The following is a 17153-nucleotide window of genomic DNA, read 5'->3' on the forward strand; positions in this document are numbered from 1 at the left end:
ACTCAAATTAAATTTTTTTTGATATATTATATTACTATTATTTTAATTAAAATTTTTATTATTTATTAATAAAATTATTATTTGACATAAAAATAATTTTATAATTTTAAATAATTTAAAGATTTTATTGCATACAAATTTTAATATAATATTTTTAATAATCATTTCTTTTCTCATTACAATTTTTTCACTGTCATCACTACATTTGTATTCAAATATACATCTCAACAACTGGTTTTAATTTTACTGTTATAATATAAAATTTAACCTCTACAGTTTGAAAAAGATCTTTAAGGTGCATTTGGATTAAGAATTTTAAAATTTTGAAAAATTTTAAAATATTAGCATTTTGAAATATATCAAATCAAAATAATAAAATTTTTGTAATTGTATTGTTTTGATATTTATTTTTTAGAAAGAAAGTTTAAATATTATAATTTGATGAGACAAAAACAATTATAACCAAAAACAATGATATTTGTAAAAATATGTATATATTACTAACAATTTGAAAATTTTAAAAATAAAATTTATAATGAATTTTTTAGTCAAAATTAAAGAAAACAAAAATTGTGTAAAAAAAATAATAAATGTTTATTTCTTATTATAAAATAAAAAAATTTCACAAATTTCACATTTCCTCGTACAATTCCATAATTTTTGATAATTTCAATTTTTATTTTACCAAATAAAATAATTATATTTTAAAATTTTAAAAATATTTCATAAATAAAATCTCTTTTTAAAATTACTCATCCAACACACCCTTGAATTTTGAAATTTTATGTGAATGCATCTTAAATAATGAAAGTATTAAAAACCTCTACTACCATTAAAATACATTTTTCACACAATTTTTTTCGAAACGTATCAAATTCTTTAACACCTCGTCGTGTTTTATAAGGGACTTTTCAATTATATAAATTTAATAATTCGTATCATATATTTATATTATTTATTTTGTATTAAATATATATAAAATATAAAAATTAATGTGATATAATTTATATTAATACATTAAATATAAATTTTTTTTTTTAAAAATTATATATTATTTTTTACGAAAATTTTAAAATATATTATTATTATTATTATAAATCAATGCATCCTATATAAATAAATATATAAATAAATATATATATTTTCAATAATACAAGTAATTCATTATTGCGGCATTGAACAACAAACCATGATTAGATACTAAAAGTTGGTGTCACGGATAATGATCCGTGCGACTTTGATAAAGAAATCTTATTGGTAGTTTGCAGTGCACACGGATTGCGGACTCTAGGAGCGATTCACAACCGTCGATGGACCGTCTAGATTTAATCAATGAAAAATTTCGAAGTTCCCGCGTGCGCTCTCTCTTTCTCTCCCTCTCTCAAATTTGTCAATATATACTCCCAAATTCACTTCCCCTTCTGGCCGCTCATTAATCAAATCATCTACAAACACAGTCATTCTTCCATCATTTTCTAAATCTTCCTAAGCGGATAATCAATGGCTCGTACTAAGCAAACAGCCAGGAAATCAACGGGAGGCAAGGCGCCACGTAAGCAGCTGGCGACGAAAGCCGCTAGGAAATCGGCCCCAGCCACAGGAGGAGTGAAGAAGCCTCACCGTTTCAGGCCTGGAACGGTGGCGTTGAGAGAAATCAGGAAATACCAGAAGAGCACGGAGTTGTTGATCCGGAAGCTTCCATTCCAAAGGCTGGTGAGGGAAATCGCTCAGGATTTCAAGACCGATCTAAGGTTCCAGAGCAGCGCTGTGGCCGCTCTCCAAGAGGCTGCTGAAGCCTATCTGGTAGGGCTCTTTGAGGACACCAATCTCTGCGCTATTCACGCCAAAAGGGTTACCATTATGCCTAAGGATATTCAGCTGGCTAGGAGGATCAGGGGAGAGAGAGCTTAATCATGTACTACTCTTTTTAGTCTTCTGTGAAAGATCTATGTTTCTAGAATCTCTTTGCTAATGTTTCTTTTATATGTTTATCTCTTCTTTTAGGGCTTTTTTTCTTGAATGATGTAAGTTTGGGAAATCTAATTAGAGTACTTGGGATACATTTTCTTATTGGATTTAGGTTTCAGTTTGCCTGTTTATGCTTTGCGATCGTGTCCACTGGAACAAAAGGCTTAATTTCATTAGTACTAGCACAGTTGGAAATCCCGAGTCTCTACCTCCAACCTGACCCAAACCCGACCCACCCAACTTGGCGCGGTTAACAAAAAAATGCCGTAAACTTCAAGCACAAAACCCAAAAAAATTTGCAACATAACACTGAATAAAGAGCATGTCAAGTGGGAAAAAAGCTTGATTGTTAGTAATCAATTGTTTGTTGTAATGGACAAATATTTGGTTCCATTCGAACCCTCAACTGAAACCTTAAAACCCAAACCAAGGTAACTCGTTCTTAATTTCTCTCAATCTCTATTCCATTTTTCTGAGTTGAATAGTTGATGAAATTCTAAGTGTTCTTTCGAATCCAAAGGAGGCGTCCAGGCCTCTATGGCGAAGAAGCGAGCTTGAATTGAACGGAAAATTAGATCCCAAGTACTTCCACAGTCACTCTTATTCCGAGGTCTTTCAAAAATTTTTTTAATTATTTTCTATGGTTGGTTTTGTTCAATTACTGATCTTTGTTTTGTGATGGCTTAGATTGGGCCATTTCCGCATTTTTATCACATTAATGAAGACCATTATTGGGGCTAATATTTATATGTGGGATCTTCGTGGAGGAAGAACATCTGCTGCTTTCCAATGTCATAATGAGGGGAGACATTGAATTTCTAACTTTTATATTGGAATACACACCAACAGAACAGGAATCTTTTGTAAGAAGGAACTCTGTACAGAGTTAGAGTTTAAATTATTTAAAAATTTGTCATTTACTCTTAAACACCAAATCCACTCCCTCTGATAAATATTCATTTAGTTAAACCTATATTTGAAAATATATATTTTCCATGCCCTTGTACTCTGGGAAAATGCAAGTTTGTGATTGTACTTTTAAACTTAAAAAATTTTCGAAATCAATATCACTGCTTTTCTAAGCTGTTAGATCTTTTACGTTTATGGTATATATGTAGCTGAATGTATAATTTTTCCATATACGTCAAAACCAAACCCTTCTATTAGGATGATATGAAAGAAAGAACGCTTAATTCAGAGTATTGACAATTTTGGAACTCGTATCAGATGCATAATAAATATTGGTTATTCAGTTTCTACTGGTGTATTTACTTTTGAGTTTTGTAAGATCATGAAGATTTTACTTCATCAGCCACCCCTTTATGAACAAATCTTTGTTTTACCCTGCTTTTAGCATGTTGCATATTGGCAAAAGTATGCTGGACTGTTGCTAGCACTAACACCCATGCTTAAGAAAAACAGGTCCAAGGGTGCAGCAGCCATCATTGCCACATTTTTTTAACTGTCAGGATCCAGTTATTGGTGACTTATCTTTATGCATGTTAATATAGCTTTGAAAGTTGACAAAGTCGTAGTATCTTATTGATGCTTGTAGTGAAATTTGTGATGTTCGTCCACCTCTAATGCCTCTGAAGTTAGCATGCAAAGATTGGATATTTAAAGGTATGCTGTGATGAATTTTGGTCACGTTCTTTCCCTCAGGAAACATATTCCTACTGTTAGCTTTTCTTTTTCAATGGGCCTTTAGATAAATTCGATGCCTGTGAAGGACCATATTTATGAATGTCCAATATCCTGATGTATACATTGACAAAACTGCATTTAATATCTTCAAAGATTTGGGATTGTCCTCATTTGGTCGGATACTGCCAGAAATATTGGTAGTTATATAATGTGAAATTAAGAAATAAGTTATTTATGTAAACATATGCAGATTGAAGGGATCATAGGTTATGGAATATGAAGTATAGGGGAACAAACTATCATGCTACAGTAAAAACTGAATCACCCCTGTTCCTTTCCTGAATGTGAAATAAGTTTTTTGATGAATTGTTCCCTTCATTTTTCAGGCACAATCAGATATTGTTCCAAAGGAAAGACAGACCATTGATCTAGATCCTTCTTGTCCTTATCAATTGGCATTCCATCTAGATGATGGTTGGTAGGTTGTGGAATGAATTCATAATTATTTTTTAACTTCATTAAGAATTTAGTCTGGATTGTTGATTATTTTCACACTTTCCTATCACATTTATCCTTGTGATCTATCTATCAGCGCTTAATAAGCAAAGAAAATAAAATTTTGGTTAATTACACATGTCTTACCTGAACTTTACTGAAATAGTCAATTTGGTACCTAAATAAAAAAAATATTTGCAATTAAGTAATCTAACTATCATTTTGTTAAACAGATTGCAAATCTTCACATCCTCTATTAGTCAAGTGACATCAATCTGTCTTGGGCTGACCTCCCCTTCCTTCTGTCTCTTCCTTTCCTCTCTTTCCTTTCTCTCTCTTCCTATTCTTTTTATTCCTTTATTTTTGTAATTTTTAAATAAAATTTGGAAAAAATAAGAAAAAGACATCGCATTCTTAGACTCGTGGCAGATGAGGTGGCACTTATATGATAGTTGGCGTGTTGTCTTTTGCTGTTTAAGAATGTCATGTTTTCGGTTAACAGAGTTTGCAAGGAATGCAATCTGCTTAATGGAATTGCAATCAGTTTGTAGGTGTCCTGAATAATCAGCAGAATGAATCTACCTACCTATTTATTGGTGTTGATCTTGAATCTACTGATTGTGCACATAATTTGCCTAAGATTCCACCCTCAAGAAGCAAACATTTGCTAGGAGTGACTTTTGTTTTAGGTTTTGAATCCCAAGAAAGTATCAGCAGTTTCTTCCGGTCACTCCACAAGAACTGCTATAGGAAATCCGAATATGCTCAGAACTCATTTGCTTTAACAATTTAATTTGAAGGTTATAACTATATATTATTGGCCCTTGGTCATGAGCTCCTCTGTATTTATCTCATAATTAAAATGTCCATTTTCCACTACAGTAATTTGCTTTGGAGAACAAGAAGATTCGAAGCCCCAACTTTGACATTTTCTTCTTTTCAAATCCTCATGTCATGCAGGTCAGGTGTTTTGGATATTTACAATTTAAGTGTTATACTTGTTCATTGCCCCTCTCTAGCTTGGTTGTAAGTAAAGTTGAATACATTTACAATGTTGTCATTTATTTATATATAGCAAGATATTGGGAGCTTGTGCATGATCTGGACATTTACCTGTTGTTCTTTTTTTTTTATTTTTAAATTTGAATATTTAGGAATGGAGCCAGCATATTAACTGATCTACTATACTTAGAAAACCATCGTGGCTACCAACATCTTCTGTAAGACTTCTTTTTTTCTTTTTTGATTTCTTTTTATTGTTGGGTTTTCATTGTTCATTTTTCCTTTCTTTAATGTGACAAAAAATTATTTGGTTTGCAATTACAACTATGTGCAATTGGTCACAAAACTCAGGATAATCAGAGGCATGTCTGTCAAGATCCTTGAAGGGGAAATAAGTTATTGGTCACATTAAAGGAAACCTAACTTTTGGGCATTATGCAACAATCAACTGATCCTCTTTATATAATGCTTCATATTCTTTTTGACTATGTATAATGCTACAGTTTCATACTTTTGACAACTTATTCTATGATTGTTGCCTTGCATACAGTTTTAAGGAATGCAGTACTGTTTTAATTAACAGTATCATTCAATATTTAGGGGAAATTTTCACCTACAATTCTTTTTAATATAATCTTACAACTATCCAATCACAATAAAAAATCATGTAGGTTTTCACCATTTATAAGTATGAGCTCCGTATAATATTTTGGTGGATCCAACGTAACTCTAAATTCCGATTGGTTAATTGTAATACAATTATTGTAGGTGATATGCTCCCAATACTTAGCAGTATATGCATCGCACAACCTTTTCTAGGATTTTTTTAACAGTAGGTGCTCAAACAGTAATGCTCTCCTTGGAGCCCATTATTGTTTTACTCATTTAAATGAAAAAAAAATTCTCACACTATTATTTGTCTGGCGCAGATTTATGTAGTAGGATCATCATATGACTCTGGCATTCATAATTTAGATTTCTATCCCGATACAAGTTCTCCCAGCCATGTGGACTAAGGGCTCCTTACACTTTCTTACATTAGCCATCAGGTTCTCTGGAGGTTGAATTGGTTATTTTGGATGGACACATGGCTTACATTTGCTTGTTAGATGAAAGCATGTCAAATCTTAATATTGTTCTTGTGTGAGTAAGAGTGAATCAAAACAAGCTGTTCTATCCATGTAGTCATAAATGTTTGCTTATTTTTTTGGGTGCTCTCCTTGGTGTATTTAACAGTCTTTATTTTAATGTCTTGTTACCAACATACTATTAATTTCTCACCATGGCCCAAAAGCGGGGTAAAGGGTTGCAATAGGCTTCTCTTTTGATGCTACATCAGATATTTATATTGAAGTTACTTTCATGTAGTGGACACCACTCATGGGAGGGTGCATGTTCATGCATTGCCTTATGTATGTAGTAATGTATACACTCAAGTCCACTGGCATGCAAATATATTTATGTACAAAATCATAAGAAACAACCTGACTGGTGCATGTTGCTTTTTGGAGTTGATTTTCCTTTTCAAAATATTGTGTGTATCTTTTGTTGTTTTAGGGAGAATCTAGGAAGTTTGTCTGAGATGAACCACCAAAGAGAAAAATATTTTTTGTTCCATTGTCTGAAGGTGTTACCACATGTGCAAGTCATCCCCTTAATGGTACCATCATACCTGGGCCAAAGGTTCGTGTATTATTCTGATTCCATTTGTATTTATAAGATGATGGATATAGCTTCTTTTAATTCTCATACTACCTCCTTTCCCTTTTATAAGATACTAATGTGCCTTTTGAAAGAGGTAGGATCATATAGCTGTTGCCAATTTTCCAAGCACAAGAGCATGTCTATATAAGCTCACTAGAATAAAATTAGGTATTCCCACAAGTACTTGGACAAGGGCATCAATTAGTAACCACAATAGCAAAGCGAAAAAAGTTTTGGTAGTAAAAATTTAAAAGAGAATGGGCTTATGCTGAAGTCCTAATTGGAGAGAAAGCTAGTACATGTAACCGGAAACTTGTTTTGTTATTGATCCTGATGGTTTGTCAGACTCTGACATAACATTGCATCTTCTTTCTGATAAGAAAACCAGGCAAGCACTATTCTTTCCACCATGAGTATTGATTTATACGAATAAAAATCATTATGATTATTTATTTTGATTTATTATCATGTTCTTAAACATTTACTAAACTGGTTGTTTAGATGTTGCATGTGTAAAAAACAACCTTATAATTCTATGATACTAAAGAGCCTGCAACTTTCTGTTGTTTGAGTTGGTTTCTGAAGCCTTTTACCGCATTCTTGGGATACAATATAATTGGCAACCTTTTTGTGGGGCAAAAGAAAAACATTCAAAGTTAAGGAAATGACTTCCACACGAAGTCTACTCAATGTAGTGATTTAGTTCATGCTTGTTTTGTCATATGCTGAATTGAAATCATTGTAGGCTTATATTTCATTGCCTGTAAATTTCAAAGTTCTTATTGAATGTCATCAGTCCCTTTTCTTCCTGATTTGTCATGACATGCAAACCGAGTTTGGTTGAATAATTGGTTTCAGCATTCATATTTGCTTGTCATTTCTCAACCACACCAGTCATTTGAGGCAGAAATTTGTGAAAGCGACAGGGAAGGGGAAGGCCCTCTGAAGTTAGGAAACCGGTTACTTTTCCTACTGTTTAGTTAGACTTACAGCTTACCAAAACTTTCAGAAGGCAGAAAAAGAATGAAGCTGGTAACTTATAACTGTTAAATGGATAGATCTGAATTTGGGAGTACTTGATACTCATCTTGGGAGTACTTGATACTCATCATCAACATGTTGGATTGAAGTGCATACCAGTTCCATAGATAGAAGTCATGAGCTCAAGTGCAAAGGAATGATTTGGCTGTATAGTAGTCTCTTCATTAATAGGTTTGTTTTAAAGCCAAGCTCTGCTGTATTATGTGTAAAATACTCTTTTTTCCTGGCAATTAGATTCGAATAATTGTATTGAAACAAAATGAACAAATTGCTGCAATTTCCTCTTGCTTAGTTAAACACAAATTCTTTTAGATAATGATTTTGTGTCAAAAACGCCAGGGATGTTCATACTGAGGCCACTAGGGCCTGTTTGTCAGCAGGTAAGAGAGCCAAACAATCTTTACCTGGACTTTCAGAGGACGAAACACGATACATTAGATGTGATATACCGTAAAAGTCCAAAAACTTTATTATCAGACAAATAAAAAATCGTTATCAATTTTTTTATTAGGTATAATTAATTATCCCTTTGAATGTCTTTTTAAAAAATTGTAAATTTGACTTAAATTCTTCAAAAGAGTAGAGGGGGTTAGTAAGCGCTATGCCCCTTAAAAATTTTTTACCGCTCGTATTATACGTCCCATCTAATTATTATTTGTCCCTTTTTTTTCTTTGAAATTAATGTTTGACTGTTCCTTTATCAATTTTTTTCCTTTGCCTTTGGTTATATCAACCCATAATGTTCATTTAAAGTATAATATCATATGATTTTGTGTTATTTATTAAACCTTAAACAAACTCTTAGAATAGTTAATATTAGAAATTATTTTTCGAATTATTTCAACATATTGGTAACAATTTAAAAATATATATTTTTGAATATTTAAGAAGACTATTGCCATTTTTGAAAAAAATTCTATCATCAGATTCATTAGAAATTTTTTTTAATTTATTATAAAAAATTAAAATTTTATAAAAATTTTTGATATTGGTAATTTTTTAAAAAAATTCTTCGATATATTAATAAAATTTAAAAGAAATTACTATCTAGAGATTTATATAGAAATTGCTATTTATAACATTTTAAAAACTCTAAAATCAGGATATTCAAATTTAATTTTTATGAAATAAAAATGCATATGATTAATCATAACTATTTGATATTCTTTTTTTAAAAACTTTAATAAAATTTTCAATACATTTGTAAGATTTTGGTATCCAAATTTATCATGCATTTTGTAATTTTCAACAATTAGTTCTTAAAACCCATGAAATCCTCTTGATAGGAATTCATGGATTTATTTTTCAATAATTTTTAAATCCATAAACTTTTTTAATAATTTGGGAAGATTTTATAAATTTATTTCAAATTTTATTTTTTAAATTCATAAAAAACCTCTAATATGTTAGTAGAATTTATTTTAAAATTAATTTTCCAAAAATTAAAAATTTTAAATCAATCATTCAATATGTTGGTAAGTTTTTTTTTTTTTTTTTTTTTATCTCAAATTCATATAAGAAATTCTAATTTTCTTTAAAAAATTATTATTAATCTAATAAATAAATAGATAAATAAGCAAATAAAATAAAATAAATAATAAAAAAATACCAAAAAAATTGGTCAAATAGTTGTCTATAATTCAATGGCTCAGCTTGGCTTGAAAGTAGCTTAAGATAGGTTTTGTGCCTCGATTTGGTTCTAGGTTAGGCTCAGAATTGGCTTGGGTTCTGAAGTTAATTTTGAGTTGAAGTGCTTAGGGTGGGTCAACTAAATGAAACGGGTTGATCCTTCTTTTTTTAAAAGGTGTTGTTTTGTATTGGCTGTTTAATAACTCAATTTTTATTTTTCTTTCAAATTTCACTTCTCTTCTCTTTCTAGAAAGCCTTTCCTCCAACTTCTTTCTAAATAGCTTGAATACCGACTAGCATCTTAAAAGAAACCCATGTTTCGGTGCAAATCTTAAGTTTTGGCCACTATCAACGTCGAACCAAAAAATTCCCTTAAAAACCTTAAAAAATTCCTATAGGCCTTTTTAATCCTCTTAACCGAATGGATTTCCCAAAATTCTTTTAGATTGCTATAAATCTAACCCAAAATTGAAACCTTTAATGCTAGAAATTACCAAAAAAAATTTGAAAAAAAAAAAATTCCTCTATTTGAAATCATAGAATCACACCAATGAAGGTGTCTCTGTATTTCTCCCTCAGCCTAAAGCATCTAGAAAATAATAATAAAAAAAAACCAAAGTTTCCTAAACAGTTGTTGTAAAAAAAAAATTGTAATATTTGCTTGTGCTTTTACTAATTGCTTCTATTCAAAACAAAAACTAAGACCACTACTTCAAAGCTAGCAACACCACATTGTTATAATGTGCAAAAAGCCAAATTTAGCCAAGATAAAATACCCTGTTTTCAATCCAAATAAGACTAAAAAGCACAAAATCTACATTATTATGCATTGGAAAAAAGATCATAGGAGAGGAGAGATGAAAAATTGATACCTCTCAAGAATCATGTCTCAGTGCAAGTGTAGATGAACCAAAGAGATTGATTTGCTAATGAATCATTGTCATTAGTTGAAAGAGTGATGAACTTGTATCAGGCAGTTTATCTGAATGTTTATTATTGGTTGTGAGCAGAGGTAATCCTGGACTAGGGTATTTTTCTACAGACAATTGGTTTATTCATTTACTGAATATATACGTGGATTCATATTATTTCAAGAAATACCTTTTGAATTTGTTGAAACTCATTTACCATATCATATCATACCATCTGTTTGTTCGAGCTTTGATCTTAGAGTATTCTTGAAAAAATAAAAGATAAGAATGGTTAGAGGCAAAGGTAGGAGTATTCCTTGCGTTTGTACTCAGATGCACAAGTTAGAATAGGTAAGGTCGGAGAAGAGTAATAAGGAGAATAAGGAATAGGGTAAACTTACCTTAATAGTGCCTGGACCATGTTTATAGATAAGTAATGGCAGATCATTAGGGGACAAGAATAATGTCGAGTTGATGTGACACTGAGTATATCAGATCGACTTGACATGTTAGGTAGGCACAAATGTTAGAATTACCCTTCGTTGTGTGCTAAGGGCTTTTAACATGAAAAAAAACTACTATACCCTTTTGACCACCAAATGCTCCTAACATTCTTTTCCCTTATCAAGCAGTTTGATACTTAGTTTACTGGATGTATGATTGATGCACCCTAGTGTACGGCGGGTAGGCAAAAAGGAATGATATGAAATTTGATTCTTTGAAGCTGATGTCATAAAGAGGGTCGGTGTTAAGGACAACTAGCCTTGAACCATGGTCTAACCTTGTGGGGGTCTGATCTTATGTGTATGCATTAAGACGAGTGCATAACTGGCTTATAAGTCATTGGGGTGTTAATTATTCGAGATGATTTAAGATTAGTGTTGGGTTTGTTTAGTTAACATGGGACTAACATTTTATTTCAACAAGTTTCGATTTAAGCCTTTATTTTGAGCTCTGATGGCAAATTGGGTGTTTGATCTGTCTTGAAGAGTTATTCGAGATGGCTGGTCCGACTTAGTATTCATTCGATTTGACTAGTTTGATGACATTGAATGAGGATAGAGATAGTTTGAACAAGAAAATTTAAAAAAAAAATGAAAAGATGTTTTCCCATCTTCATTTTGACATAAGACGTGGTCTATGCTGTTCATCTGATCTATAGCATGACTATATAAAAGGTTATTGGGGTTTTTATTTTTTATTTTTTTACCTTTTTTGCTCTTAGTTCGATTTAAATTTTTTGATCTTAAAGCTTTTTAGCCTTAAAGTTATTTTTTTCTCTACTTTTTTTTGATGCATACTCTTAGCTATATCTTATAGTTTAAGTTATGATGAGGCTGTGAGTTTCAAGGTAGAACCTAAGGCAAGTTAGCTTTGGCAGGATGATGATGACCTGATTTTACTAGTCTTTAGAGGTTGTGATTATTAGAGGATGGCCTCTTGGTTCAATTCAATGTCCAAAAAAGGGTAGCAGCCAAACAAGGACAATGCTTAGGCAATAAGCGAATGAGTCTTAAGCATAAAAGAACTGTGTGCTTAGATAGATTTTGACCTATAAAATCTATTTTTTTTCTCTCTTAGCTCTATCTATCTTTTATGGTTAAACTTTTTTCATCTTTCATTGTTTCCCTTTCTAGGGTTTAGTCTCATCAATTTTCTTCTATTTTTGCTATCCTTCCAATAATACTCTTGTTGTTATTTTTATTTTGCCTTCACTTTACCTTTCTTCATTCAAAATCATATTGCTCTCAACCATGGTTCAATGTTAAAATCTTGCTCTTGCTTGGGAGTAAGAGTCTTTGGGCAGTGAAGATTTTAACAATGAAAAGGGTTTCGAAAAAGAATAAGAGAAAAGAAACACACCGACTGGCTAAGAGAGGGGTCTTATGGAGTAGGATGATTTGATTGAGGTTCCTATGTATACTCTTTGTGACCTCAGTATGATCCTCAAAGACATGATGAAAGAATTAAAAGGCAGGGTTAATCCCGAAGATTGTCCTAACATGTATTTAGCTTATCATGTTTGTGCTTTAGAGACAACCTTCTATTTTTTCAGAGAGGGGTACAGCATATTAATGCCAAACTTCTTAGATCAAATTATTGATAGACTGTAGCCATATCAGCTATATATATATTGGGATTCATTTGTGGTCGGTTTGAGGTTTCCACTTCATTTTTTATTTGTTTCAATTTTTATTTTTTATAATTTAACAATAACTCAGCTTATTCTCAATTATGTATGGTACATAATAGGTTTCATTATTCATTGTCAATATTTGAACATTTTTCCCATTTTCCCTTTATTTTGAGAAATTTTTTCCTTAAAAAGGACCTCAGTAATAAGAGGTGGTACTATATAACAATTTGGCCCAATAAAAATTATTTACTGATTATCCGATCTCGATAAAAAATTTGAAGTTACTCTTTTTTTTTTAATCTTAAAAAACAAAAAAAATAAATAAAGATGGTGAGTCGGAGGTCGGGGTCAATGTCGAAGTTGAGGCGTGAAAAGTAATAAATGGGTCTGATGTCATTGTGGATGCACCAGTGGCTCCTTTCATCTTGGATCTATCAGATCAAAACAAAATATTGAAGTATACATGTAGGGGAGCTTATTATTGATGCCCATGAGCTGACCTCCCTAGAAGTATTAAATGAGATAAAATACAAGGGTAGGTCTGAGGTAACCTCATAGGATTTTATTTTAACCTAATTTTTATCTAACTTTTAGCTCGATCTTACAGAGATGTCTGCCAATGAAGATTTTAACTTCATCTTATATTAGTATGCACCTAGGCCTAGAAAAAGCTAAAAAAAGATTCAGCTTAGGATCCTATCTTGTAAAGGGGACAAAGTTATCAACCCCTCAGCTTAGCACCCCCTAATAGTTTATAAGACGAAGTCTATGGTTGGTCGAGAACTCTCCTCAGCACAAGCATCTTCTTCTACTAAAAGGCCAAGAGTGGGGATTTTTTCTTCTACCTTAGAGAATCTTGAAGCTAGGGTGTTAAGGCCCAGTTCAGAAAAGATTTTTACAAGGTTAGAGTTCATTCCCATCGACAACCTCACAATGAACCTTGACATGGCAAAGAAGTTTTGTAAGGTCATGGTCCTTTCTCCTGATAAGTACTACCTGACTTTAACTTGGTTTTTTAATTTTTTTTTATTTTACTTAAATTTGAGTTCATCCCATACAGTCAAACAGAAGTTCCCACCTTAGCCTCTAAATAACACTAACCAAGTTCTCCACCACTCCTACCTCACAATGGCCTACCTCTTCAAGGTAAAAAAAGATATAGCTATCTTGATTAAAGAGTATAAAAAGAGTTTGAACACTCTAGGCATTGTCAGATCTAGTCTCAGCGTATCTCATAAGAAAAAGATCGAGCAAATAAAGAAAAATGACCAGCTGACAATGAAGTTGGAGGCTGTCTTGGTTGAAAAAATCTTGACCTATTCTATCAAGGAGTAAGTTAAGCTCGAGTTTAAGCTCAATGATGTTTAGGCTGAGATAATGAGGTTGAGGTCTGAATTAGAGGCTAAGGAGAGAAAAAAATTTTTAAAAAGAAAGCTATTGAGTAGTTCAAGGCATCCATCAAATTCTTCTAGCTAAAAGTGAAGTTCTCTAGAAAAAATATGCTTGATGCCATTTAGGCTAGCCAAGGATGAGGTACAGTTAAAATTTTTTGACTTCAACCTCGACCTTTTTGGTATTGATATTAACAATATTAGATCAAGGTCTCCTCCAAATCAGGCTAAAAAAGAGGAGAAAAAGGAGGAAAAAGATGATGATGAGGCTATAGATGTCAAGCTTGAGGTAATTTTGGGGGTCGAGCATGAGGGGGATGATGTTAGGGAGGTTGAGGTTATTGCTGCTGCTCCTGTTGATGAGGGTGCCACTTTCACTGCTATTGTTGTTGTTAACATTGCTGATGCATAATTCTTTTTTCTTTTCATTTTTTGTAAATTTTATGTTTTAGAATTGTTGATGTATAAAGTCAGTTTTTATGATAACTTTGGATGGGAATGATGTACTATTGAATCTTTTATTAACAACTTTTGTACTAATAGAAAATCAAAGATAAATTTTTGTTCAGTTCAGTTTAAGTTTTATCTCAGTTTTTTTATTATAATTTTTTTCTTATTCGCACAAGTTTAAGCTCGGTTCATCCCAATAATTTTTTTTTATTTGCATAAGTTTGAGCTCGTTGTTTGATTCAGCTAAGGTTGATTTGATCAAGCTTGATTAAGTGGACTAAGAATTTACTTAATCACTTAAATTAAATTAACTTGAAAATCCATTTAAGTTTTAGGTCATCTTTTGTTAGATATGTTGGAATACGACCTTGCGTGATTGTAATTTGATTTTCATACTCAAGTACAAAATACAAGTGTGAGCTTTATTTAGTATGAGCTATTGATAATAGACTTTTAAGTTATTTGCATTCCATATCCTCGGATGACGTTGCCATTCATATCCTATAGTTTGTAAATCACATCATGGATGATTTTTTTAACTATATATAGTTCTTTTTAGATCAGGGCTAACTTGCCATCTCGATTGTCTACTTTTGAGGCTTTAACTTTTTTAAACACTAGGTCAATTTTCTTGATATGCTTACGTCAGACCCTTTTGTTATAATAGCTAGATACCTTTTGCTGATAAGTCATTATCTGTGTCAGGGCTATATCTTCTACTCTTCGATAAGGTTTAAGTCAGCCCTTAGTGCTTCTTCATTTCTTTCTTCTAGCCCTAATTTCACCCTTAAGCTTGGAAGGTTGATTTCAACAGGTACTACGGCCTCTATCCCAAATGCCAGATGGAACGAGGTTTTGATCGTTGGTACCTTAGTGGTCGTCCTTAGAGCCCATAGCATTTTTGGTAGTTCGTCAACCTACTTCTTTTTTGTTGCATCTAGTATCTTCTTCAAGGCTTCTAATATTGTCTTATTTGTTGCTTCGACCTGTCTGTTAGACTGAGGATGGGCGACCGACATAAATATCAAGTCAATGTGAAGGTTTGAACACCACTTCTTAAACATTGACTTTTTAAATTATTTGCTATTATCCGTTATTATAGACTAAAGTAAGTCGAATCTACAGACTATATTCTTCCATGCAAATTTCTTAACCTGGACCTCTGTCGTAGTGGCCAAGGCCTCAATTTCAGGCCATTTTATAAAGTAGCCAACTGTCACTAAGATAAATTTCCTTTGACCTGTGGTTGGGGTGAACGGTCTGAAGATATCCATTTTTTACTACATGAAGAACCATGAGCTGATGATAGGGGTGAGCTTAGTTAAAAGGAGATGTTGCACGTAAGTAAACCTTTGACACTTATTGCATTTCTTAACTAGCTTAGTTGCATCCCTTTTGATGGTAAGCTAATAATATGTTTGCCTACACACTTTGTAGTCTAATGGTTAAGGTTTGAGGTAAGTTCCACATATTCCTTCATGGATTTTATAGGATGTAGTCTGCCTCTTCCTTATCAACGTATTATAAATAAAACAGGCTAAAAGATCTTTTGTATTATTTTTCTTTAATCATTATGTACCAAAGAGCCTTCTTTATTAATGCTTTAACTTGGATCCTATCTTAGTGTTATGTTCCTGTGGTCAGATATATCTTAATCGATGTTATCTAGATTTTTTTTGTGATATATTCTATGAGCTTGTCCTTGGTGCTTTTGTGTGCCAGCTCTTTTGCCAAAACTTAGTCTAGTCTTTTTGTTATTTCAAAAGCTAGTTTAGATAAGGAGTCCGCTGGTGAATTTTTTGACCTTGGTATTTTCTTTACCTCAACCTTCTAGAAACCAGCCACCGAGACCAACATTTTATCTAGATATTTTTTAATTTTTTTTCAAGCTCCAAACTCTTTATTTATTTGGTCGACCACTAGTTAAGAGTCACTATATGTGATTATATGTTAAACATTTAGCTTAGTTGTCAACTTTAAACCAGTTATCAATTGCTCATATTTTGTCTCATTGTTATATGCCCTAAACTTAAATATCAAGTCATATGGATATTACAATCTTTTCAGACTGATTAGAATAAGGTTGGCTCGTTTACTGTGGTTTGTGATCAATTCATCAACGTAAAGCTTCCAATTTTCCTCATTCGAGGTTTTTTCATTTTTCTCAGGTTATTTTTTAGCATGTACTGAGGTAAGCTATATGACAAAGTTTGCTAGCACCTGAGATTTCAATGTTGACTTGGGTAGTATGTGTTTGTCAAATTTGTCGAGGTCTACTACCTATTTGATTAACCTTTTTGACATTTTTAGCTTTTGTAAGACTTGTTTTAGTGGTTGTCGATCAATACGTAGATCACATGACTTGAAAATATGGTCTAAGCTTTTTAGTTGAAGTGACAACCATTTATGCTAATTTTTTTACATTATTATAGTTTACTTCTGGTCCCATTAATACTTTACTCATAAAATACATAGGTCTTTGCTTTCTTTCTTCTTTTTAGACCAAAATCGAGCTTATGGCTTGGTCTATGGTGGTTAAGTATAAGTACAAGGTTTCGTTAGATCTCGACTTAGATAGGATACGTGAAAAAGGATAAGAACTCTTTGATTTCTTTAAAAGCTCTTTGACATTGAAGGGTCCACTTAAAGTTAAAAATATTTTTTAGGATTTTGAAGAATGGCAGACATCATTATGCCGATTTAGACATGAATTGGCTTAAGGTAACTATTTTTCCAATTAACCTCTGTGTTTTTTTTACAAAGGTCGATGCTTTCATGTTT

The 17153-nt window shown here is 32.2% G+C and overlaps 1 protein-coding gene across 1 annotated transcript; it reads left to right on the forward strand.

The window, feature by feature from the left end:
• The first annotated feature begins 1406 nt into the window (after positions 1-1406).
• On the forward strand, positions 1407-2070 carry LOC111284820 (histone H3.2). Its single transcript, XM_022873795.2, has one exon. It carries the CDS (start codon positions 1501-1503, stop codon positions 1909-1911), a length of 411 nt encoding a protein of 136 aa, XP_022729530.1. The 5' UTR covers positions 1407-1500; the 3' UTR covers positions 1912-2070.
• Positions 2071-17153: the final 15083 nt, after the last annotated feature.

The sequence above is a fragment of the Durio zibethinus genome, chromosome 6 (genome assembly GCF_047325235.1).
Source record: "Durio zibethinus cultivar Kanyao isolate XHJ-2024 chromosome 6, ASM4732523v1, whole genome shotgun sequence".
In the NCBI taxonomy this organism is placed as follows: Eukaryota; Viridiplantae; Streptophyta; class Magnoliopsida; order Malvales; family Malvaceae; genus Durio; species Durio zibethinus.

What these genes read in the sequence shown, in the direction of transcription:
- LOC111284820 (XM_022873795.2), top strand. Translation starts at nt 1,501, where the DNA reads ATGGCTCGTACTAAGCAAACAGCCAGGAAATCAACGGGAGGCAAGGCG.